Here is a 24845-nt window from a genome sequence, read left to right as displayed (position 1 = left end):
GCAGAACCACGCAGGGGAGTGGGCAGCTGCCAACTGTTCATCGCCTCCGAGAAAAAGACTCGGCATCAAAAGAACGAAAATGACCTCAAATGCTACTAAACTCTGCCTGAACTGCTGCTAATTTTGCCTTCTAGGAGCAATCTGCAGTAGGGAAAACACTGCAGCGGAAAAGCCGTTACTGGGTGCCGTTGCAAGCCAAAAGGAGCACCACCGCTGCTGGGATGGCCAGGGGAAGGTGAATGGCTGCTCAGGGGCTCTGGTTCCTTGGGCAACAGCAGCTTGAGGTACCCACTGGCCTTAGCCCTTCTCCCTCTCCTCTCCTTTCCCACCACTCCAGACCACCTATGCAGGTGGCCTTGACCAACTTCTGAGCATTCTGGAGAAAACCATGGATGATCAGCGTGACTCTAACCCAGGGAGCAGCAGTCCCGGGAATCCTGGCAGTCCCAGCACCAACCTATGTGCTGCTGGAAGGGTTCAGACGTTCTGCAAGACTTACAAAGTATTCCCCAGCTCAGTCCCTGCGAGTGCCTGGAACCTGCTGAGCAGGAGGTGGAGATGCTGGCAATGCCAGGATGAGGCAGAGGAGTGGTGTGGGGGTTCCCTGGGCTGCCCAGAAATTCACGTTCTTCTGGAAGTCAAGTCACTGCAGAGAAGCTGGTGGATCTTGCTGGCTCTCAAGGCAGGACTTTGCTCCAGCAAAAAGGAAACACCCTCCAAAAAAAGCACCTCTGCCACCTGTTCTGTTAGTGGCATCCAGGACTTAACCTGTCTTAGACTGGGGTTATTTCCCTCCCTCATGAAAAAAACAAAATTCCTTAAGAAAAAATGTAAACAATATTTCCCTATCAGCTGGAAACCCCAACAGAAATGCTGTCGGTTTCCCATCATTGGAAATGACCTCACCCAGGGGGGCGGCTGGGCTGAGTGTACCCTGAAAAACCCCCAAATGCAGCTGCCCCCCACAGCCTCGAGGGCTGGGAGCAGCAGCTGCCTCATTTGGATTGACTTGCAGTTCCCCATGGCCTACAGAGAGATCCACAGGAAGCCCAGAGGAGAATCTCCCAGTCCTCTCCCGGGTGTAAGGCTGTCCCGTGGCAGCTCCACACCCCACCGTGGCCAGTGGGCTGCAGACCTTGGCATCTGCTGTTTCAAAGCAAAGAGACCTGCGTGCAGTGAAGCCTGGCTCGAAACTGGCCAGCCTGACACCCCGGCAGCACCGGTGCCCCGCTCCCAGAGAATGGCATCGACCACCCCGACATGGGGCACGGCTCCAGAAGAGGACGGAGAGAAGCCAGGGAGGAAATCCAGGACCTGCTGGCAGTTTGGAGTGGGTTTCACTGCGTTATTGGTCCAGCCTTTCCAGACACGAGTTCCAGCAGGTCTCACGAGGGCTCCACGTTTGCTTGAAGAAAAAAACACCCGATGGAAGAGCTGGGCAAAGGTGAGGGTGAGGCTGAAGGACCTCTCCCTCCTGTTACGCTCCTGGGCTCAGTATTGCCGCAGGTTGAAAAACCCGACGCTGGTGGGGGACTCCTTGACCGTCACTGTGATCAGGTTAGCGGTGACATCAGTGACAAAGACGTGCTCAATCAGGCTGCGGGTGGGTTTCCAGTCCTGGCTGGTCTGGATGGAGACAGACATGTTCTGACCCACACCTGGGAGGGAAGCTGAATCCCGATCCGAATCCGAGCTGGTGTCCTCGCCTGTGCTCACTTCGGACAGGGCGGAGGCTTTGCGGCTCTCTGTGGCCGCGTGTCCCTCTGGAGCGCCAGCTGAGCCACCTTTGGCCGAGTCCCTGTCACCTGCCCGGTGTGTCTGCTTCTTGCTCTTGCCTCCGTCCCCCCCTGGGAGCGCAGCAGCACTGGCAGCGTTCAGCCCAGCCCCTGCTGTGCCGCCCTTGGCACCGCCGCCGCCCTTGGCACCGCTGCCAGCCGTGCTGCCACCGGAGCCCTTGGCCAGGGAGCCGCAGAGATGCCGGGGGAGGCTGCTCCCGCTGGCCGCGCTAGGCCCGTTTTTGACACTCTGCAGGTTCAGAGCCTGGAGGTTCAGCTCCTGGCTGGAGGCTACCTGGATGCTGGCCCCAGATGAGCTCGACGGTGTCTTGCTGCCGTTGGGCAGCATCTGGCCTCCAGAAGCAAACCCCGATTTCTGGTCCCCTCCGGCGCCGCTGCCGGAAGCCTTTGCAGTTTTGGGTCCCTGCGCGTTCAGCCCCAGCTCCCCAGAGCCTTTCTGGCTCCTCATTTTCAAGTCCAGCCCTAAGCTGCCCTTACTGGCTGCCTGTGCCTTCAGTGCCAGCCTGCCCAGGGCCGAGCTCTCGGCCGCGGTCTGGCTTTGGGACATCCTGTTCATGTAGTGCACGATGGAGCTCTGCCAGCTGATGGCCTGGCTGGGGCTCGCCGAGCCGCTCTTCATCATGTTGGGCAGATTTTCCACTGATGACCCCCCTGAGCTGAGCCCAGCCAAGGTGCCCGGTGGATCCTTCAGCATAGCCATGCTTGAGCCCTGCGTGCTGTGCTGGGGCTGCAGCTTCCCCACCAGCTTGGCACTGCCCCCCACCTCCTTCCGGGACGTTTTCAGCACCTTTGTCAGGTTCACAGTCCTTCGAGCCGCTTTCTGCTCTGGGGGAAGAGGTTTCCGGCCACGCTTCTTCCTGGAAGCATCTTTCATGTCGGGCTTGGCCACCAGGATCTGAGCTTTCTTCTGCGGCACCGGGTGCGTCTCTCTGCTGCGGGGACCTCTCTTTGCTTCCAGATCACTTTCATCCTCTTCCTCAGAGGAGGAGGAAGAGGAGGATGTGGAGGAAGAGGAGCTACTTGACTTAGCTTTCGCAGGCATCTCTGGTTCCTGCAAAGCAACAGAGACAGCAAGAGTTAGCAGCAATGACCAAGGAATTGTTATGGGCACTACAAATCCTCCAGGGAGGCCTGGCCAGGGACCTCAGACATGCCCAGGCTCTCTCTCTGTGTAGCTGATCTTCAGGGATCCATCAGTTGATGAGTTGTGTGCTTGAGGCCACCCCCAAACCCTGGTGCCCTCCAAGGCCAGAGTGCCTCCAGAACTGCCCCACCACTGCTGGGACTCACCACGTTCTTCCTGGGCCTGCCCCGGGGCCGCTTGCCCCTCTTCCGATTCTGCACTTCTTTGTCGTGTTCCCTGGAGGAAACAAGGATTAAGGATGATGTTTACAGGGAAGAAAAAAACATCTAGGGGAACTGAGGCAGCCAGATAGTGACCGGAGAGCATCCCTGTCTGCACCAGAAACATCTCTGCAGCTTCCAGCAGTCAGTGATGGACCACGCGGTGTTACCCTTCCCAAACCTGTGCCTTTTCCAGCTCCCGGTGAGATTTGCCATTTTTCTGGCACAAGGGGATCAGGCAAAGGGAAGGATCTGCCCCCAGCCCTGTTAAGCCTTGCTTTGGTTATGCTCCTGCTGTGCTGAGCTTCCATGCTGAGTGTGGGAGAAGCAAATGCATTCCCTGGAAGCTCAGCTCCTTTGCTGGACTCCTTCCACCTCTCCTGCACCTCCTGCTCCGGCCATGGTGGCCCAGGCTGGGATGTTTCAGGTCACTATTCACAGTTTCCTAGTTCTGCTTAAATGGGATGGTGTTTAGATGTAACACATCCAGCTGATTAAACACCATCCTGTCTGCACTCAACACCAAATCCTATTCTTGAAAAAAATGGATCCAGAAACCAGACATAACTGAATCCTATCGTAAACTTTAATGATTTTTATTATTACTATGTCAAAGTACTTGGCAGCACTATGTCTGCCATAGCCGGCTGGCTACCCCTCTGCTCCGTGAGTGACTCCTGGGGTGCAGTGGCTGTGGAACCACTGCTGTTCTCAGCCTGGCTCCAGTCAGGAGCATGGACCTGACAGGACAGACACCATTTTGTTCTGTCTCCTGGAAAAGGCTCTAGGAAGACTTCAGAGCATCTTCCAGTACTTAAAGAGGCTCCAAGAGAGCTGGAGAGGGACTTTGGACAAGGGCCTAGAGTGACAGGACACAGGGAATGGCTTCCAACTGACTGAGGGCAGGGTCAGATGGGGTATTAAGAAAAAATTCTTCCCTGCAAGGGTGGTGAGGCTCTGGCACAGGCTGCCCAAAGCAGCTGTGGCTGCCCCATCCATGGTAATGTCTAAGGCCAGGTTGGACAGGACTTGGAGCAACCTGGGATAGTGGAAATGATGGAGTGGATCGGGAAGAACTTTAAGATCCTTCTAATCCAAACCATTCTCTACAGTTTTCTCACAGATATTATTTCCCTCACCCTCCCAGAGCTCCACCCTCCACAAGTTTGCTTTAATGCCTCATAAGCCCAGGCACCATCTTCCCCCAGGGGTCTGCGGCCACCCCCCAAGCACAGCCAAGGTCCCTGAGCCCTGGATGGGGACAGGGAGCCCCAGGTCTGTGCCAGGCACTGCCCCATTCCCCTGGTGCACCCAGACCTCTGCTGGGCCATAAACCTTCGGAGTCTGTCTGGCCAGGGCAGAGCCGTTCTAGGTAGACCTGGACCGACCGTGACTCCGGGGACAAACAAAAGGGCCTGGCCACAAAGGGCCCCGCCAGCTCCAGGCTGTTGTTTCCAACGGCTTCCACCACACGTGCAGCCAATTAGAAGTTAATTGACTTTACAGTTTGCTTAGAAACATTTAGAGTTTGCTCACTTCTTTTGGAAAGCCAGGAGCAGCCGGGGGTCCAGGATGTTCTCCTCAGGCTCCCAGCTGTTGTGCCTGCAACAGAGGACACGAACCGGGTGAGAGCAGGGGGCCGGACCCCCCCGCGCTGTTCCGGCACCGGGAGCTTCACCCAGAGACACCCGGGGCGGGCACGGACCGGGGCATGCCGGTACCGGGGGCCGGCACAGCCGGGGGGCGGGCAGGGGAGAGGGGCCGGGGGAGGGAGATCGGGAAGGGGGCGGCCACGCCGCCGCGGGGCGAGGCGAGCCCCGCGCATCCCGGGGGAGCTCCGGTTTCAGCAGAGCGGGCGAGGGGCGCGGGGCCGCTACAGCCGGGGGGGTGCAGCGACTCCCGGGGGGCTGCACCGGCCCGGGGGGGGGGAGCGGAGCCCCACGCGGTGGCGGGGAGGGCCCAGCCGCGCTTATTTGTAAACAAAAGGAGAGACACGACCCAAACAAAAGCGGCCGGCCGGGCGGTACCCGCGCCCCGCACGGCGCCCCGCTCCGCACCGCATGGTTCCGCGATCCGCGCAGCCCCGCACCGCGCCCCGCACCGCTCCACGCCCCGCACCGCCCCGCTCACTTGGAGGACCAGCCTCGCCACTTGACCAGGTACTCCAGCTTGCCCTGCGGAGAGAGACGGGAGAGGGGCGTTAGCGGCGGCCAGGGGTGCGGGGAGAGCAGGGGGTGCGGGGTGCGGGGGCGGCGGGTCCCACCTTGCGGAGCCGCTTGCTGAGGATGCACTCGGCGGCGAAGACCTGCTCTCCCACGCTGCTCAGCTCCTCCATGGCCCCGGCCCCGCGCACACCCCCGCGCACTCACACACAAGGGGAGCCCCCGGGCGCGCCCCCGACGGCGGCCGCGCGCGCTCCGACCCCCCCAGATCCACGCGCGCCCCCGGCACAATACGGCGGAGGGGCGGGCGGGGGGTCCCCAAATTCCCCGCCGGCCAATGGGGAACAGGGGGCGGGGCGATCCGGCGTGGGGGGTGGGGGGAGGCATTGTCTGTGTGCGACCCCTCCTCTTCCTCCCGCGCGGGGGCGGCCGCAGCCCGGCCGGAGCGGGGACAATGGGGTGGCCCGGCCCGGGGCTTTGTTTGCCCAGGCAGCGCAGGGGGCTTCCCCGGCCGGTCCGCGGGGGATCCCCCCGGTCCGACCCCGCGAGGGGTTCTTGCTGCGAGGACCCGGGCTCCGAGTCCCCCGCCCGGGGTCCTTCATGGGGACAAAGCACCCCGGGGCTGGGGCAGCCAGCGCCGGTCCCCGCCGGTCCGGAACAGGCGGCAGCAGCACCAGCACGTTTTAGTCCTAAAATAGTTGATTATGATAGAATAAAAGATCTCCCGGGGGGGTGAGCCGGCTGTGACCCTCGCGCGGTGCCGGCTCGCAGCTCGGTACCGCCCGGCCCACGATCCCTCCCGAGCCGCACTACCGGGGGTGCGGCGGCACCGACCGCGCCGGCACCGCACGCACCGAGGCGTGCAGGGCTGCGTGAGGAGCTGCTGCACGGCGGTTGTGCGCTGTGGGCGTGGAAGGATGAAATATGGTGCTTTACAGGCATGGAAGAAGATGAGTCAGCACCTCAGGGAGTTCTCCTCCGCGGGCCCGGAGCCTGCCGTTAACCGTGCGGGAGCCGCAGGGATATGAATTGCCGTCGCCCCGGCGCCTGGGTGCCCGCGGCGCGCAGGGACTGAGCAGGAGCCGGACGGGCCATGGGGTGTCCTGCGTGGGGCCTCGCCCGCACCCCGGGCACTGCCGTCTCCGGTAAGCGATGCCGGGTTTAGCGATGCCGGGTTTAGGGATGCCGGGTTTAGAAAAGCATTTGCAGCGGCAGCGAGTGCGTTGGGCTGTCCCCCCTGCGGGGGGAATGTCACCACGGGGGACCCTCTGTACGAGGCAATGAGACTGGACGCTTCAGCGGGACCGACTCGGGCGCTGCGGGATGTGGACGTGCCTGGGGTGCTGGGTCGATGCCAGGGGGCTGTCCTGGGTCGGGCGCTGTCACCTTTCATTGTTTTCTTTGACAATTACCGTGGCCGTTCGCTGATGAGAAGAGCTGTAGGAGCATTTTTTTAGCCGAAGGTGACACAGGATTGTAACAGCGCCGCACTTTTTGTTTGAGTTCATTTACCTTTTGCCAGCTCGGCTCTTTGTGTGCGACTCCTCCGAGATTTTAGAAAAAGCCCTGTGTGACCTCCCTGAGCCGTGTGCCTGAGCCGTGCACAGCCATCCCGGCGCTCTGGGTGCAGCCCAAGGGACGAGGAGCCGTGGGGCTCTCCTGGCTGCAGGGATTCGCCTCTGAGAGAAGGCTCCTGTTGGGAATGAGCCCTGATTTTGGGGATGCTGGGTGAGCTCCTCTCCCAGCTGCCCCTCAGTGCTGTTGTTCCTGTGCTCCCCATGTGGATGCAGGGCTAGGGTCCCTGTTCTCTCCCTCCCCGGGGCCAAGAAGGGGAGGCCGTGTGAGTGGAGAGGCTCCGTCCGCTGTCTGCTGGGCTGGTGAGGGGCTGGGGCTCAGAAGTGGGAGCAGCCCTTGACATTTGTGCCTCTTTAGGGACCACAGTGTTTGTGGGGCTGTGCCATCAGCACTGTCCCTGGTCCCTTGTGGGGACTCTGAAGGATCCCTAATGCTGCTCAGCCCCCATGCCACACGTCCTGTTCCTGCTGAGGGTGGAAAGGACCGTGCTGCTCCCTGGGCTGGAAATCTCCTTTCTCCTCACAGAGCTTTACTGAAAACTGGCCCTGGGCAGTCCCTGGGCTGCTGTGGGCTCCATGCCTTTTACCCCTGGCAGAACGGGGTCCCCAGGGCTTCTGGGATGTCCTGTTCCCTCTTGGTCAGCCAGAGGAGAACATCCCAGCCCTGGAGCTTCCCTGGGCACTGCTGGTCAGAGCCGCCACAGGGGCTGCCCCGCTGGGGCTGCTGACTGGGGAAGGACAAGATGCCCCCCTGCTGCTGCCGAAGCTGTGGCTCCACCTGCGAGTGCCTTTTTGATGAATTCCGTGTTTCCCATCCCCGACAGGGACTTCACCTTCCTGGAGAAACTCAGGAACACACGCTGAATAACTTGGCCCCATGCTCCCACCAGGCAAAGTGACAGCGGGGCCAATAAATTCACCTATCACCGTGAAAACCATCGTCATCTTAAAAATGAGAGTCAGACCCCCGAACTAATCTGATGGACCATGATTTTGTAGCTTTTCCCAAGTACGCCAGGCATCCCAGGAATGCTGTACATCCTGTGTTGTGTCTGTAGCAGGGGCTGGCAGGCTGAAGAGGGGGTTTGGTGGTGAAGGAAGGGATGGGGATGATCCCAGTCCCCTTTGCGTGTTGGGGGAAAAGGGCTGTGCTGCTCCCCGGACTGGAAATCTGTGTTCTGGACCCAGGGGTTTACGGGGAATAGTTAGGTCACCCCTGAGCTGCTGTGGGCTCCGTCTCTCTGCCCATCCTGCCAGGCTGAGGGAGGGACACGGCCGCTTCCCGGGGCCTTGCGCAGCAGGGAGCCCTGGCCTGGTAGGTGCAGGGTGGGGGTCAAGGTGCGGGGGGATCCAGGCCGTGGGTGTTCCCACAGGGACCCTGGCCTCTGTGTTGGTGCTGGACCCCCCAAATCAGGTGTATTGCAGGGGTGCCCCGTTCCCTCCAGCACCGCGGGGCCCCCATGGCAGTGGTGACGGGGGTGCCTGAGGGGGTGCGGGATGTCCCTGACTCCAGAGGGTGAGGCTGGGGCCAGCCCAGGGAACAGCCGGGCCATGGTGGCCATGTTTATTGTGGGCAAATGGTGGCCGTTTTTCCCAAGGCGTCAGCCAATCAAAGCACAGAGATCTGCATCTCATTTGGGTACTGCAGCCGGGTGTGGAGCTGTACAGCTTCCAGGATGGAGTGGCCAGGGTCTGCGTCCTGTCTGGGTCCTGTGCGGGAGTCAGAGGGGCACGTGCCACCCCCAGACCAGGCATTTTGGGAGGCAGCAGTGTCCCCACACACTGTGTGCCATAAATAAATACGTGTGCTTGTATGTTTGTTGTTATGTTCCCATCCCGGAGTGGCTGGGACCCCTGGGCAGCAAGCAGCTTCCCAGTGCAGGAAAAAGAAAAGGAAGCAAATGGTGTGGAAATGCATGGCAAATTGGGATGCAATACACAGCGGGGCTCTCCCTGCTGCCTGACCCCCAGCCCGGGGAGGGGGGCGGTGGGGAATGAATTACGTGGGGATGGCAGGACGGGAGGAGACATGGGGATCCGGCAGCCACCGTGTCCGGGCAAGGCCAGGCTGGGCTTTGGCCTTTGTCATCGGGAAATGTTTGGTGAAAATGTCCCACACTGCCAATGCACAAGGTGTGAGGAGCAACTGGAAGGGCCGGGAAAGGCTCCAAGGAGATGCAAAATGCGACAGTTCTGGGTTTTCCCTGCTGAGCTAGAGATGGCTCCCGGGTTGGGGAGCAGGGAGCAGGAGCCGGTTTAGGTTCTGTGTGTCTGAGGGGTTAAAACCCGCACTCAGAGCAGGGAGGATCCGTTTCGTCTCTCTGGCCTGGGGCATGGAAGCATCCCTCAGCTCGGGACATGCAGTCGGGGCAGGAGGGGATCGTGACGTTCCGGCGTGTGTCGTGGATCTCCAGGGCATCCCTTGAAGCGCCCCTGTGAGTGGTGGTGCAGCCAGAGCCGCAGTGGGTGCTGGCGAGCGCCCCGGCCCGGCGGCAGCCGCGGGTGGCTCCCCGGCTTTGTCCCTCAGGCCGAGGAGCGGATCCCTCTCCCGGGAGCCACCGGGGCACTGGATGGCCCCGGGGCAGCGGCCGGCGCTGGGCCAGGGGCTGGTGCCTGCGGGCGCCGCGGGTTCGGGGAGATGCTCCGGGCCGGGCTTTTACCGGGAGCCGCTTCCTCCGCCCGTGCCGGGAGCTCGGGGGCGCTGAGCGCGGCTCGGGAGCCCTCGGCCGCCGGCTGCCGGTACTGCACCGGGACACCGGGACACCGGGACACCGGCAGGGCAGGGGCCAGCGGGAGATGGGTACGGGGGTGTGGAGGAACAGGACCAGCTCTTGGGCCAGCCAGGGGGATCCCCCAGCTCCCGCGTGCTCAGAATCCCGGGGCTCGGCGGATGGTCCGTGCTGGAAATGCGGCTGCATCAAGTACCGCGACCAGTGTGCTACATTCGGCCGTCCCGAGTGGGAGCAGCCCCACCGAGGTGTGTCTCGTGACAATCCCTGTGTTTGGAGGGCAGTGGAAACCTTCCTGCAGGGATGTGTCAGGGTTCAGCCTTTCTCCAGGATGGTCCCTCCCTCACCATGGATTTTTCTGGCAGAGCTCCGTCTCACCCAAATGCTGCTGGTTGAATGAGGACTTCAATTCCTGCTCCCAGCTGAGGGAAAGACAGCTCTCAGATGAGGATTTGTGTCAGGAGGTTGGTCACTACAAACTCCATGTTCCCTATGTGGGTCTGGGAACAGACTGGGACCAGCCCTATGAGCACTTTGGCTTTTCAGTACTTAAAAGGTTATAAAAAAGAGGGAGAGTGGCATTTTACTTGGGCAGAGAGACTGATAGGACAGGGAAGTGGTTTTAAACTTCAGAGAGGAGAGATTTAGGTTAAATGTTAGGAGGAAATTCTTCCCTGTGAGGTGCTGAGGCCCTGGCACAGGGTGCCCAGAGCAGCTGTGGCTGCCCCTGGATCCCTGGCAGTGCCCAAGGCCAGGCTGGACAGGGTTGGGAGCACCCTGGGACAGTGGAAGGTGTCCCTGCCATGGCAGGGGTGGCACTGGATGGGCTTTAAGGTCCCTTCCAACATAAACCATTCCATGGGTTTGTGATCCTGCTCTGTACCTGCTGGGTACCCTGGGCACGAGGACAGAGCCTGGGACCAGTGGGTTCTGAGCTCTGCAGGCTCTGCCAGGCTCTCCAGGATGCCAGCAGAGCCGGCTGCCCCTGCCGTAGGATGTGCGCGGCTGTGCTGACCTGCAGGGCAAGCCCCAAGGTCACCAGCAGGAGAACTGGGAAGGTTTCTGTGCACACTCTTATCATCAATACCATTTTCAACGGCGTGCACAGCGCTGGCCACGCTCCCCTTTCAGAGCCTCCCTGCTGCTGCTGCTGCCCTGACCCCCACCCCAGCACAGTTTCAAGCCAAACATTTTCTTCCTGTTTTTCTGAGGGTGCGGCTCTTGTTTCATCTCGTTGGGTGAAGCCGATGCAGCGAGCGAGTCTCTATGGCAACAGATGTTTATCGAGCCCCTGAGATGAGGCACAGGGTTGGGGAAAGGCACCACAGCATCTGGGAGGGGTCTGGGGGTGCTGGAATGCCGCGCTGGAAGGGCTGGAGTGGGGGCTGCCGGACGGGAGGGGTCTTGCTCCCTCTTCCCTAAGCCCCAGCCTGGCTGAGGGACCCTGGGCTGCTTCCTGCAGAGGGAGGTTTGGATTTGTACAGGGGATTTTGCCTCAGCCCTGCTGGGGTGAGGTCCCGGGAGCCTGGCACAACCGGCCCAGGCTCTGCCAGCTCCTGCTCAGGGATCACAGGGCTGTTTGCTGTGAGCTGGGGGGTGCTGGCCCTGGCACTGCCACGTTCCCTGTCACCAAAATACATCAACGCCCCTCCCAGAGCTCCCAGGAGCTGACTCGGCTGCCCTCGGGGCAGGTCTCAGCAGCTCTGCCGTGGAGCAGTGCAGCCAGGCCCATCCTGCCTGCAGGTTTGCTGCTCAGGGGTGCATAGGTGGCGTTTCCCAGTTTTGTCCACAGCCACAAAGCACAGAAAGACAAGCAGGATGCTGCTGGAAGGTCTCTTGGGGCAGGAGCTGGGGGTGCTGAGGGACTTTGGGACACTTTGAGGCTTGAGGGCTGGGGGTGCCTCGGCCAGCCCTGCACTGTGGCCAGGAGGGACCAACGGGGCCTGTGTCCTCGGCAGGTCCAGGCTCAGCAAGTCCATCCTGGGTGGGGCCTGGCGCCTTTCAGGGGAGGCTCCCAGCTCACAACACAGTTGTAATTAGTTTGGCTACTCAATATGTATCGGCTGTCTCTGCTCCAAACCCACCCTGGAGCTGTTCTGCCTCCGCTTTTGGGGTGATTGAAACACGGGGTGACCGAGTCAGGCTGGACGTCAGTGCCACCTTCCACAGCAGTGCATCCTGGTGTCGCCCCAGAGCCTGGGAGAGGCTTCTCCTCCGGGGACTCAGCATGCTGGGGGAGCGTGGGTCAGTAATTTAGAGAGGCTTTGGGAATTCTGTCCAGTTCCCTGAGCCTGGGACTGGTTGTCTTTGTGAGCCATGTCCTTCCCCATCTTGCCATGTGTTCTAGTAGAGTTGCCTGGAGCTTGGGGGCTGCCAGGACAGGAGAGCATGGTGCTGCTGGTGCTTGTTTCGGGTCTCTGCAGCCTGTAGGTGTCAGCTGGAGGTGTCAGCGTCGTGCCAGGGAATTGGATCACGACTTACTTGTTCTGGTGGGTCTCTGGACAAATTTGCACTGTAAAGGCAAGTGACAAACTCTGGTCTGGCAGCCACACACAGCCACGTGCAGAGCCACGAACAGCGAAGGGTTCACCCTTCATGGTTGCTCATGCCACGGTCCAGACCTGGTTGCACACAGAGGACAGGAGGCAGTGGCAGGGTCCAAGAGGGTGCCCACCCCTTCTCTTCAGCCCATCCCATGCCCTGGGTGGTGCCAATGCTGACCCGGGGAAGGAAAAACTCAAGAGTGCTGTCTGAGGTGCGAATCCCCTGCTGTGTCCCGTAGGGAGCGGTTTCGGGGGGCTCCACAGACAGAGCAAACCCGGGGGAACCACGCCTAAATGGGGCACGTGTTTGCCTGGGTGTTTGCCCGCTTCTGGGGGTCCTTGGGGTCGGTACCTGATGGCGGTTAGAAAACTCCTCCCCAGCATCCCAGAACGGCAGCGAGTCCCAGCATCAGCGGCAGCTTCTTGGCGGGATGGAGAGAAGGACCCGAACCTGCCGTGCCGAGAGGGGGGTGAGCGCCAGCCCCGCCCCGGGGCCGGCACCCGCCGGTGTCGGGTGACTGTGACCTCCTGCCACCCATTCTGCTCCCTCCACCCGGCCGGGAGCAGCTCGCCCCGGTGCCGGGGACACGGTGACCTCCGCCCGGTTACCGAGCGCGGCGGGGCAAGCGGCGGCGGGGGTGGGGGAGCACGGCCCGGTGCCCCGGAGCCGCCGGGCGGGGGCGGGAGCGGCGGCGGCCGCCAGGTGTCGCTGTTCTCGCGGGAATCCCGGCGGAGCGGAGCGCTCCCGGTGTCCGGTGCCGCTCCCGGTGCCCGGTGCCGCTCCCGGTGCCCATTGCCGCCCCCGATGCCGCTGCCGGTGCTGCTCCCGGTGCCGCCCCCGATGTGCTACCCGTGCCCATTGCCACTTCTGGTGCCTGTTGCTGTTCCTGGTGCCCACTGTCACCGCCGGTGCCTTCTGCCACTCCCGCTGCCACCCATGACTCCTGCTACTCACCATTGCTGTCATCGCCATTGTCATCGTCATTGCCCGTGGGTTCACTCAGCATGGGCTTGGTGACCTCCAGGGAGCCGTCGTGGGGCTCGGGGGTGATGCCCAGCAGCTCGCAGAGGAGGGCGTAGACATTGACGCTTTCAAAGGGCTCCACCACCAGCCCCTTCTTGAAGGCCGGTCCCACGGCACGGAAGATGGTTTTCATGTTTGTGGCCTCGTTGTCAAAACCGTGTTCCCCTTTATTGAACTGGACCTTGTACCTCTGGAGGGGAGAGCAGAGGTGATCACCCCAGCCCCGCTGCCCCCTGCATGTACCCACCTCTCCCGCATTCTGCAGCTCTGGGGTTTGGTGGTCTGGTCGGTTCCTTGCAGTTTTGGGAGTTGATCTGTTGGTGTTAAACTCTGCAGAAGGTGGAGGTGCCTCCAGACACCGCTCTCAAGCAATTACATCCTGCAATTTCCCTCCCTAAACACCAGCACAGCCAAATTTTGTTGCGCTAAGGAGCTTACAGTGAGAAGCTGCCTGCTGGCCTTGATGCTGGGCCTTCCCTTACATCAGGCTAGGAGAGGATCCTGCAGTGGATATTCTGCATTCATGCAACTCCTACTCCAAGGTTTCTGGATACTTTCTCTTCTCAACAGCAGAGAAGATCTTTACACAAAGAGCTGAAATTTATGTCTGTATGTATGGAGACCAATTAGCACAAAGGCCTAAAGCTGGGTGGGTGCTGGGGTGCTGTGGGAGGGGGAGGAGTGAGAGGCACATCCCAAAGAGCAGTAGGATGTGCCTGAGCATACACCTTACCCCGTGGATCACGTAGCCCGGGTCGCTGTACAACAAAAGCGGGGTGATCCGGGAATGGTTGGCGTAGTGGAACCTCTTTGGAAACTCTTCCTTCTTGTAAACGTGCAGTTTTGGGTGGGCGTTTTTCAGGACTGAGTACACATGCTCTAATTTCCCTTCTTTTGGCACCAGGAGTCCATTTGGTCCATAATCTAGGAGTTCGAAGTCGAGGTCTTTGAACGTGAAGTTGCTCACGGTCCGGATGTGAATCTCGTTGGTTTTCAGGACGGTCTCCATGCCATGGTCAGATGTGATGATGAGGTTGAGGTTTGATTCCAGGCCGCTTTCCCGGATACGCTGCCTCAAGTAACCGATGGTTCTGTCCACCTGCTTGATCATGTTTTTCCTCTGTGTGGATTCAGGGCCAAACTTGTGTCCTGAGGAGTCTGGCTCCCCAAAGTAGAGCGTGATGAAGTCGAGGTTGTCCACTGTGAACCATTGCATGACGGTGTCGATGCTCTGCCTCCAGTTGGTTTCGTTGCTGTAGTTGAACAATGCGGGTTCCACCAACTTCTTGTACACTTCTTCCCCTCGGTATTTCGCTTTGGTTCCAGGGAAGTGGATAGAGCCTGTCTTCAAGCCCTGTGAGTGGAGGCATTCCAGAAACTCAGCTGAACTCTCTTGGCAGCATCCTTCCATCTGTCAGTGTAGCCACCTCCTAGCATGATTAGTTCATTCAGTCCCCAATGTCTACCTCTGCCTCTAATGAGGTTTTCTTGCTCATTGCCAATTAAAAGTGATTAATTGAAAGCACTGCCTTTGCACCTGGTTCTTCACTGAGTTTTAACACCAGTTAAAACTTTGGAACCCGTGACCCATTTGCACCTTGCATGGGCCCTCTGGCTCTTGACCATCAAGACATTAAGGTGTATTTTATTGAAGTCAGAGGAGCCAATTTGGCAGGTAAATATGGGCAAAGGTCTCGGGCTGAGTTTCATGTCCTGCCTCAAAGCCAGATTCAAAGCCTGCTAGGTTTGCTGCAGTTCCCAGGGGAGCGGCCCCTATTGCTGCCACCACCCAGCTGCCCTGGATGTGCCCCAGGCTGTGTGGGGCTCCCAGGCTCAGGATGTTCCCTGAGGAAGTGGCTGAGGCTTCTTTAAACAGGAACATTTATTAATGTCTTAATAAAGCTGAAATGCATCCATTATTTTTTGCTATTTTTAGTAGAATGATCGTAATTATTCCTGCCAGAGTCTGGGGATTTCAGTTTTTTGCTGGTCTAATTAGCCTGACGTTCACAGGGAGGCTGGGATCTCACGACCACTAGGGATCGTGGCTTGCCTGTAGCTTTTCCTGGGGGATGGCAGGTTGGATGGGTCTGTGCAGGGTCTGTGTGGGTGTGGAGGGGCCACACTTGCCTGTCTCTGGGCAGTGATCCAGATGGGGAGGCTGCCGTTGTCCCACCAGCTGCTTATGCCTTGTGTGGTGTAATAGGGCAGTTTCACGCCTGTTTTGGTGTCGAACCACATGTTATGGATCACCCCGTGGTTCTCCAGGTACCGCCCTGCGGGAGAGATGAGAGGAGGGGGTGAGCCAGGCTTTACTGGGGGGTCTCACCCCCACACTGAGTGTAGGGCTGGCTTTGGGCAGAGGGGACCTTTGGCCTCCCCTTCCTACCCTTGCCCTCTACCAAGTGGGGTCCCGGGGCAGGGAGGGAGATGCTGGGGGAGTGCTGCTTCGCGTGTGGGTTTGTTGATGTCTGGTGGGTCACCTGGACCCAGCCAGGCACTGGTACCACCTGCAGTTGTTGCTGCCCTCTGGGCACGGGCAGGTTCCCATTATCCTGGGTTTATCTAATTACATGGTGTTTCACTTTCGCTGTTGCTCACGGTCTGCGAGGTCAGTCAGCAGAAGTTTCCATTAGAAGGGAGAGGTGCACTTTGACTCTTACATTTTGTGCTATTCTTATTATTCTGGTCCCGAAGACTGCGCAGTCCCTTCTGCACAATATCCCCATCCTCCCTCGTATTGACGCTGCCTCCCTGCTTTTGCCCATCAGCAGATTTCATTAGCATGGTCCACTCTTTTATGCCAAGGTTATTAATTATAATCTTAAATAAGATTGGCTCCAAAATCGATTCTTTAGGAATTCCCCTGGTGCCCTCCCTCCAGCTTGACAATCTCCTCTCAGCATCCACTCTGTCCTCTTCCCGTAGCCTCTCACTTCCCCACATTACAGATTTTGTACTAATCTTCATCTTCTTCATCTTAACTAATGATTTCCCATGTGGCACTGTATCAAATGCACTACTGAAGTCCAGAAAGATTAAATTTAGAGCATCTTCCTTGTTTAAAAAATAATTTATCTTATCAAAGGAGGCTATCGAGTTGGTCTGGTGCTATTTACTTTTGATAAATACAGGTTCAGTTCATGGAATCCCAGAATGGTTTGAGTTGGTAGGGGACCTTAAAAACTGTCCCATTCCACCTCTCTGCCATGGGCAGGGACACCTTCCACCAGACCAGGCTGACTCCAAGCCCCATCCAGCCTGGCCTTGGACATTTCCAGGGATGGGGAAATCTGTGCCTCACCTCCCTCCCAGGGAATAATTTATTTGTATCTAGTTTAAATCTACCATTTCTGCATCTCCTGCCTTGTCTGCTCTAAAGCTCTGTGTGCGGCCGGCTCTGGATGGTCTGGATGCCTCCTGACCCCATGTCCTTCACTGGCCCATAAGCCTTGACCCTGCCCTTGCCCAGCCCCGTGCGGCTCCCGTGGCCCGTGGCCGGGGCACTCACCAGTCAGCAGTGTGAAGTGGCACGGGCTGGTGAGGGTGATGAAGGGAGGAGTCATGTACTTGGCCTTCACCCCGTCTGCAGCCATGGCATCCAGGTTGGGGGTGTCCACGTCCTGGTCGTAGTTCCACCGAAAACCGTCAAAGGACACCAGGAGCAGTTTGCTGCGGTTGGGCGCCTGCTGCAGGGGGATGCATCTTCCTAAGGACAGGGCAGCAAAGAGGAGCCCCAGTGGCAGCAGCATCTTCATGCCCTTGAACTGGAACAGCCCAGGTGTCCAGAGAGCTTGCACTAATACGTGCAGGATGGGACAAAGTTCGGTCCTTATCTAATCTTGCAGTTGCTGATCGGGTGTGTGGCTTCAGCCAGCATTTGCTATCAGGACAAGTGTCTCTTGTTTGTCTCTCTACAATAGATTATTTTAAAGCTCCTTCTAGTCAAACACCAAATCTGCGTCTTCCCTCAGCGGTGGTGGTGCTGTTTTGGTGTGTGTGGAACAGGGAGGTTGCTGGTGTGGTGGGAGGCTGGGACCCTGCCTCTGCAGCCCCCCGTCCCTCTCAGCCCACCATGGTGTCCTGTCCCCACTGCTGGCTCTCGGTGCCCTGCTCTGTGGTCAGCAGTTCAGCCTCAGAAGGGAGCTCACGCCCCAGGACTGCTTGTCCACCTTGAGATGGAGGCTCAGAGGCTTGGGGAGGGGCTTGGGTTTACCCACGGTTTTCCAGTGTGGCTTTGTTGAGCTGCTCGCTGGAGAAGGAGGCTCTTCCTTGGATCCTGACCATGCTCCTGAGGGTGAGCCCAGCTCTGAAGCCCCCGTGTCCCACTGCGCTCTGCTGCTCTCCACAGGTGACCCTCATCCGCTCGTGCACTGCTGAGCTTTGCTGTATCAGCATCCCATCTTATCAATATCTGCTGGTTTATGGCTTCTCTGGGGTTTAATCATTGCTGATGACTTGTTTCTCAGAAAAACTGAGTTTAAGGCTTTTGTAGAGTTATGTAACAGAGGTTGCCTTGGTTCCCTGGGCTTTGAACTCACTACCTTTATGTCTTTGCTGATCTTCCTCTGCTCAGGTTGCAGATTTATTCCTCGGTGCTTTGCTTCCTAACTGCCTGCCACCCTCTCCTCACCAAGCAGAGCTGTCTCCACCTGGTTTTCCCAGCCTTGTCTGGGGTCATTCTTTGATGTTTCTCCCCAAGACTGAGCTGGATAGATGAGTCCTAGGCACATGGGTTTGTTCTTCCTGGATGGAATGACAGCCTCTTCGTAGTCCTGAGCATCTCAAGTGTTCCCATCTGGACTGATTTGTCAGGGGCATTGGTGTTCAGGGTGGCTGTTTCCCCGGTGTGACATGGGATAACCTTGCAAGGATGCTCTGAGAGGTCCAAGGGTTCCCACCAGGGACCTCAGGGGCTGACACCAGCTGGGAGTGCAGCCTTAGGCATTTGCAGGCAGTGGGAATGCTGGGGTGGATCCTGCCGTGAGGCCCCAGCCCTGGGATCCGAGCCCTGAGCCAACCCTCCTGCTGAGGGAGGGCATGGAGTGGGTGCTGGACTAACGGCACCCCAGCACTTGTGTCTGCCACCCCACACTCCACTCTCTCAGCTCAGTGGGCCTCTCTGCCAGCCCAGCGCCTTCTCTGCCAGCCCAGCTCCCTCCTCTTCCAGCCCAACGCTGATGTTTACTCAAGGAACTATTTTTTATCGGCATGTGTTGCCCTGAGTTCGATATTGTCCTTCAGTGAGGACAGAGCCTCCTGGCAGCACTGGGGGTTTAAAGGACTCATGATAAAGAAATTATCGCTTGCCAAGTGATAGGACTTTCTCTAAATATTCAGCTTACTCTTCTGAGGTGGGTCACCAAGTCCCTGTGCTGCTGCTAACAGCGTGGGGAAGGTCCTGATAACGTATCATGTTCATCAGCTCCTCTGGGAGGGAAGAGATGAGCGAGAAGGAAGCACTGCACCAATCTCCGAGGAATATTTGATGTCAGGAGTGTTTCAAGGCACATTTTGATATCGGTATCTGAGGAGCACGAGGCACAGATAAAGAACATCACCTTTGGCCACCCTGCCTGGGGACAGTGCAAGCTCCAGCTAAAGGGCTGATTTTGCACTAACAACGCCCCAGGTGCTGCTTCTGTGTGCGGATGTGCCCAAGGGGCCGTGGCTGCTCTGGGCCCACCATGTCCTCCTGCTCAGCATCCTCTGGAGCACCAGCTTGCTGGCACCAATCCTGCATCCTTGGAAATGCTGCTGAGCATAGGCAGGGAGCTCCAAGCTGTCAGCCCTGTCCCTGCAAAGGCCTGCTGGGGCTGACACTGTCCATCCTGCACTTGTGCACCAGTTAGCCCTGTGAAGATTGATGAAAGGGCTAAAATAGAGAACATGAGCCCAGAGAAATCTGCCAGTGGAACTGTCCTGCGTGGTGTCCCAGCCTGTTTCCAGTCTTTGGAAGAAGTGATGTGCTGAGCACCCCATGGGCAAACCTGCAGCTCCCTAAGGCACGCGGACGCACGGCAGTGCTGGGGCAAGCGGCTGCTGAGCACCAAGGACTGGATAAGCTAAGGACCAGTGTCACTGAAACCTCTGTTACAGCCTAATGCTGCCCCATGAGCAGAGCCAGGGATGCTGCGGCTGCGGGGGTCTGGGGTGACTGTGGGGGAGGTGAGTGGAGCTGTTGGGGATGGGATGCACCTGGGCAGGTGCGTGGCGTGATGGGTGTGCACCAAGGAGCAGGGCAGCACTGCCAGGGTGTTGGATGGAACCGGGAGCAGCCCTGTACTTGGCCCGAGCCCTGAAGCAGATGGAGGGAGGAAGGTGCTCCAGCCAAGCTGCTTGGAAGGGCTGGAAAAGAGGAAGGAGGTGGGAGAAGAAGCTTTGAGTGCTCTGGGGGGCTCTTCTGGCAGGAGCTGGCTGCCGGTACCAGCAGGCAGGAGTTTGACTCTTACCCCTGAGCTGCTGCCTTGGTGCCCACGGGAGCCGATGTGGGAGCTGTGGGGTGTCCAGGCAGGTCCGTCCGCGGAGCTGGACTCACTCTCCAGCGTGGGAGTGACTGAAGAGACCCCCGAAATGACCCCTTACTCTCAGCCCCTGCAGTGAAAGATCAGGCAGCGCCCACGGGACCGCGGCACTCGGTGAGGAATCTCCTACGGGCCGGAGCCGCGGAGCCGCCGGGGGGGCTCGGAGGGACCCCGGCAGGGACCCCGGGAGGGACCCCGGGAGGGACCCCGGCAGGGACCCCCGACCCCCCCCAGCGCGGCCGGGCCGGGCCGGCAGGGGGCGCTGCGCGGCCGCGGCCGGGGCGAGCGAGGCCGGTGGGTCCCGGGAGCGGCGGGGCTGGGATGGAGCGGGAGTGGAGAGGGGATGGAGCCGGGATGGAGCGGGACTGGAGAGGGGATGGAGCCGGGATGGAGCGGGACTGGAGAGGGGATGGAGCGGGAGTGGAGAGGGGATGGAGCCGGGATGGAGCGGGAGTGGAGAGGGGATGGAGCCGGGATGGAGCGGGACTGGAGAGGGGATGGAGCGGGAGTGGAGAGGGGATGGAGCCGGGATGGAGCGGGAGTGGAGAGGGGATGGAGCCGGGATGGAGCGGGAGTGGAGAGGGGATGGAGCCGGGATGGAGCAGGAGTGGAGAGGGGATGGAGCGGGACTGGGGAGGGGATGGAGCGGGAATGGAGCCGGGATGGAGAGGGGATGGAGTCGGGATGGAGCGGGGATGGCGGGGGGATGAAGAGGGGATGGACTGGGGATAGAGCCGGGATGGAGCCCGTGTCCAGAGCAACAGGAAGGCCGGGAACACCTCCCCGGATCAGGGGTGAGATTTCACCCTACTGGGAGAAGGGCGCCCACCCCGGCAGGGATCTCGGGGCACAGCTGCTTTCTTTCCCCTCCTCAAGCACTGCCCCGCGCTGGAACGCTCTGAGTCAGCTCTGCTCCCGTGCCTGCTCTGCCCTCCCCGAGGACTCTCATGCTGTTCCTCCCTGCTGGCTCGGGGTGATCGGGCTGTGGCCATCAAGCTTCGGCGAGTGTGGGAAGGGAGTAGCAGGGGTCAGGATTGAGGGCGACAGCCTTGGAGCACGGCGCGGGTGTGCAGCACTGGGTCGGGCTGGCTGGAGGAGGCGGGGGTCTGATGGAGCCCGGGGAGGGCTGGGGCGCTGGCAGCGTTGTCAGAACCCCAGGAGTTGTGCCCACTTGCCGTCTGCCTTTGCTAGCACTAATTTTGCTCATGGGTTGAAAATCAAGACTCCCTCTTGAGGAAGCCCTGAGCGGGGACTCAGCCGGGTGGCTCCAGCCGGGGGAACACTGGGGCACCGCTCAAGGCTGGGCAAGCCCTGACTCAGCAGCAGCTCTGCTTACCTGGGCTGGTGCAGCCCCTTCCTTCTCGGGATGGTGAGCTGTTCCACGCTGAGAGTGGAGAGCTCCTCCCATGCTGGGCTCCTCGGGGAGTGATCTGGCCGGCACTTAAGGTGAGGAGAGAGACAAAAGGATGAGAGCAGGGAAGAAGACTCTGTCTCTTGCTCTCTGCAGCCAAGCGACGTCCCTGGGTGATGATGAGGGGGTCCGGTCCCATTCCCTGCTCACTGCTACTGAATACTCGTGATGTTTGCAGGGCTCAACCTGGGCTCCTCAATCTGCTCCTTGAGGGGTCTGGGTCAGCCAGATGGAGCTGGGTCAGCCTTGTGGCTGCAGCCTGGCTCCACTCTCCACCTGGGACCCTTCCTCTGCAGCTTGGTTAATCCCGGCATCGACCGCTCCATCTGGGCCTGCGGCTCCTGCTCAGCTTTCTTAGCTAATGGCTGTGTCTGCCTCCCATTGATCCTCAGCTGCAGAGCTCATTGATTAAGTACATTTCTTATTACACTTAATGGTATTTTACTCCTCTCTGTGCCTCCCTCGTGCCAGCTGCTCACCCTGCGCCTGCCGGTGGAGAATTCCTCTGCCCAGAGAAACCCTCCTCCATGCTGGCCCCGCTCTCCTCCCCCCAGCCACCCCCCTGGCTTGCCCTTTCTCCTGCTCTCCCTGCTGCCTCTTCCTCCTGGGCCAGGGCAGTGCCTCTGCCTGCTCTCTGCCCGTTCTTTGCTCCCTGGTCCCTGCTCCCATGCAGGGCTGATTTTCTCCCAGTGGTTCCCGCAAGTGGCACAGCCCTGCCAGGGTGAGAGGCACTGCCCAAGGCACTGTGTTCTTCCCTCCCTGACACCTCCACGCTCATCACATGCTCCTTGCTCCGTGCCTGACCTCCTTTCAACTTTCTTGCATGCATCATTCAAAAGCCATAACATTATTTGGCATAAAATATTTACTTAACTGAGCTTTTTGCAAATATTCCCCTCCATTATTTTCCCTCCTTTTGGGAGCAGACACTGCTTCTCCTGTGCTCTCAAATGGCTTCTCTTAAATAATACAACAAGAACCTATGAACACCTAGTAGCCTTTTCCTTTCTCCTGAAATGCCCATAAATGTAACAGTGTCACCAATCCATTAGGGCCACCCCAGGACTGTGCTCACCCCAGCAACCCTGCCTGTGGAATCACCTCACTCTGGGCGTGGGACAGGCAGGGAAGGTGCTCCGGGAGAGAGCAGAAATGCAGGAGAAGGTCTTACACGACACAGAGTATTAATATTAATGAAAGAATGTTCCTTTCAGAAGGGACGGGTGAAGCTTGGCAGAGAGAGTGCAGGAATGAGCATTCCCATCTCACAAGATGCTGGGACAAATGGTCTAAACAGAATTCCCTCCAGCAGGGAATTGGCTGGTTCTGGGGAGGCCAGCCTGGGACACAGGGTGCCTAGAGACATGTCCTCTTGTGGGCAGCAGGATGGGCAGGTCCTAAAGAAGGGGATGTGGAATTGTAGGTGCCCCCGGAGCCGTCCCATCTGGAGAGGCTCAGCGGGTCGCTGCTGTCCTGGGCAAAGGCTTGTGGTGTGCTTGGGCTATTGCTTCTGTTTTCTTCTGACAAGGGGGAGCGTTTTTGAGCTGAAAGAGAGCAGGTTTGGGTTAGGAGTTGGACAAAACTTCCCTGTGAGGGTGGTGAGGCTGCTGGGGGCGAGGAGCTGGGAGGCAGGGATGGAGCCCGGGAGCCCTGACCTGCAGCCAGGGCCCGGCTGAGCACACACAGCGCTGCTGCTCCCTCATTCCCTGTCCCGCGGGACCCGGCTCTGAGCATCCCCGGCTCTGCCTGGGGCTGGGCTGGCCGTGGAACCCGCTCATCCCGGCTTGGGACCTGCCTCTGTGTCACGAGCACCGTTTCAGCGTTTCGTGTTCCAGCCAAGCAAACAGCCTTTTCCCTCTCATGCCGGCAAATCCCTGCTCCTGCGGAGCCGTTAATTGATTTCCCTTCCCGGCGCTCCCGCCCGTGGCTGTGCTGACACTCGCCTGCCCGCGCTCCCGTCAGCGCCTGCGACAGCCAGATCCTGAAATTATTGATAAACACTCATCGGGGCTGGAGCCTGGGAAATTGCCAGCAACCCCAGCGGGTTTCTCTCTTGCCAGCATCATTTTTCTTGATGACAGCATGTTCCGAACTTTGGCAGGGAGGGGACAGGGCTTCCTGGTAACTTTTTTTTTTGTTGTTGTTGTTTTATGCATTGGTAGTTGTGAAAGATTCCTGCGACGAGCAGAGTGGAGACGCTGGGGAGCAAATGCCTGGGATGATCTCTGTCCTCCACCCAGCCCCACGGAGAGCTGCGCTGGGCTGGATTCTGCTCAGAGCTCTGCTCTCACAGGTCAGCCCTGCTCCTCCATCCCGCTCAGTTCCTCTCCAGGCTCAGGAGTTCTTCATTCCAACCTCAAGGACCCCTGTTTCTTCCTCAAGTCCTCCGCTCCCGCAGGCTGTTACCCTGTGCCATGGCATCCCCCTGGGCAGGGACATCAGGCCGGCTGGTGTGGGCAGGAGCAGGACATCCCTGTCCTGAGCCAGGACAGTCCTCATCATCATGGAGCTTGACTGCTCTGCCAGAGGGCAAAATCCGCCTCTCCCAGCTCCCTGAGCTGGCCCAATCCCCATTCCGATACCGCCCAGCCCCTGGAGCTGTGCCGGGGTGGTGTTGGTGCTGTCCCAGCTCACACAGCACACACGATGTGTGTGGCACCTTTGGTCTCTCGCTGGGGCTCGTTCTGGAGCTTGGAGCATTTTTCTCTCTGCGAGCTCTGCTAATTAGTGGGAGGTTGTGGATCAGGAGCAGAGGGAAGTGTCCTTCTGTGGTTCTGGCAGTAGGAATAATTGAGCCATTTTTCACCTATGGCCAATCAAATTCTGTCCACATCTTGATTTTTCTCTTAATCTCTTGGAGATGCCGTTGGATTCACAGCCATGTCCAGAGCTTTTCTGTGATCGCCTGGATTTTGTGCTCTCTTGCTAAGTGGTTGCCGGTTTCTTGGTTTGCGCTTCAGCTCCTCCGGGCCGGAGCTCGTTTTAGCCCGGCTGTGTTTGCCCCTGTGGCGATATTGCCCAGCCCCACTGGGCAGCCGGGCCCGGGGCGGTGCCTGCAGGACCGGGCACTGCCGGGGCGGCTCGGGCCGAGCGGCTGCTCACAGGAGTGCCTCGGGAGCACATCCAGCACAGCCCTGCGCTCCCGAGCCAGCACGCCACTTGCCAGGGAATTGGGGAGCCCAGGGCTCCGTACAGCAGGGAAGGGATGGGAGCGGCTCTCGGGAGGTGGCCGGGCTCCGGGGGTACCCGCTGTCCCCCGTGCCAGGGCCGTGCCAGTGCCGTGCCAGGGCCGTGCTCTGCAGTGTGAGCGGCCGGCCAGGCTGGGGAAGTGAAGATGTTCACGGCAAGCTGAAAGGTGTGATTTATCAGTGCTGGTCCCCAGAGGCTCAGGGCCTGTCAGGCACCAAAAAATCCCATCCATCACAGTGGGGGGGTGAGCTGCCTCTTTTTGTTTTTTTTTTAGTGTGTTTTTTGGCCGTTTGTTCTCTGTGAGTGCCGGAGCTGCGAGGGGGAGCAGTGTGAAAGGCAACCCTGGGCATGGGGTCTGGGGAGCCCTAGGGATGGATGGATGGATGGTGCCTCTCTCCTTCCCGTGCCTTATGGAAATCTCTCCCTTCTGCTGTGCTTTTTGGGGGCTGCAGCCTGTGTGAGGTCTCCAGACTGTGCACAAAGCAGGGGCTCAAGCCGTCCCCCCCAGCTCCTCCCAGTGTCCCCCGTTTGTCCCCGTCTGTCTGCATG

At 59.4% G+C, this 24845-nt stretch overlaps 3 protein-coding genes across 3 annotated transcripts in view; 1 reads left to right on the top strand and 2 right to left on the bottom strand.

Annotated features, from left to right (window-relative positions):
- Positions 1 to 34: 34 nt before the first annotated feature.
- On the bottom strand, positions 35 to 6032 carry CBX2 (chromobox 2). The gene is made up of 5 exons (XM_068209904.1): positions 5404 to 6032; positions 5271 to 5314; positions 4677 to 4742; positions 3087 to 3156; positions 35 to 2847 (listed from the first exon to the last, which is right to left on the bottom strand). Exons 1-5 carry the CDS (start codon positions 5473 to 5475, stop codon positions 1492 to 1494), a joined length of 1608 nt encoding a protein of 535 aa, XP_068066005.1. The 5' UTR covers positions 5476 to 6032; the 3' UTR covers positions 35 to 1491.
- A 217-nt stretch (positions 6033 to 6249) lies between these two features.
- RBFOX3 (RNA binding fox-1 homolog 3) overlaps positions 6250 to 24845 on the top strand; it is a 132598-nt gene continuing 114002 nt past the window's right edge. Inside the window, exon 1 of the mRNA XM_068209915.1 lies at positions 6250 to 6447. The gene's annotated coding sequence lies outside the window, so the exon portion shown is untranslated. The remainder of the gene's footprint in view (positions 6448 to 24845) is intronic.
- ENPP7 (ectonucleotide pyrophosphatase/phosphodiesterase 7) lies at positions 13096 to 17150 on the bottom strand. Its single transcript, XM_068209966.1, has 4 exons — positions 16684 to 17150; positions 15303 to 15448; positions 13906 to 14526; positions 13096 to 13362 (listed from the first exon to the last, which is right to left on the bottom strand). The coding sequence occupies exons 1-4, from the start codon at positions 16928 to 16930 to the stop codon at positions 13096 to 13098; spliced, it is 1281 nt and encodes a 426-aa protein (XP_068066067.1). The 5' UTR covers positions 16931 to 17150.

Source organism: Anomalospiza imberbis, chromosome 19 (assembly GCF_031753505.1).
Source record: "Anomalospiza imberbis isolate Cuckoo-Finch-1a 21T00152 chromosome 19, ASM3175350v1, whole genome shotgun sequence".
Classification (NCBI taxonomy): domain Eukaryota; kingdom Metazoa; phylum Chordata; class Aves; order Passeriformes; family Viduidae; genus Anomalospiza; species Anomalospiza imberbis.
Note: the sequence above shows the minus strand (reverse complement) of the source record. Positions and strands in the feature narration are given on the sequence as shown.

Bases quoted from the DNA above. Each gene is read 5' to 3' on its own strand.
- CBX2 (XM_068209904.1), bottom strand. From the start codon at position 5,475: ATGGAGGAGCTGAGCAGCGTGGGAGAGCAGGTCTTCGCCGCCGAGTGC. The intron at 4,743-5,270 runs GTGAGCGGGGCG...CCTCTGTTGCAG, and splicing joins TGGCGAGGCTGGTCCTCCAA to GCACAACAGCTGGGAGCCTG. The intron at 2,848-3,086 runs GTGAGTCCCAGC...GTTGCTTTGCAG, and splicing joins GCAGGCCCAGGAAGAACGTG to GAACCAGAGATGCCTGCGAA.
- ENPP7 (XM_068209966.1), bottom strand. From the start codon at position 16,930: ATGAAGATGCTGCTGCCACTGGGGCTCCTCTTTGCTGCCCTGTCCTTA. The intron at 15,449-16,683 runs GTGAGTGCCCCG...TCTCTCCCGCAG, and splicing joins CCACTTCACACTGCTGACTG to GGCGGTACCTGGAGAACCAC. The intron at 13,363-13,905 runs GTAAGGTGTATG...TCTCCCCTCCAG, and splicing joins CGGGCTACGTGATCCACGGG to AGGTACAAGGTCCAGTTCAA.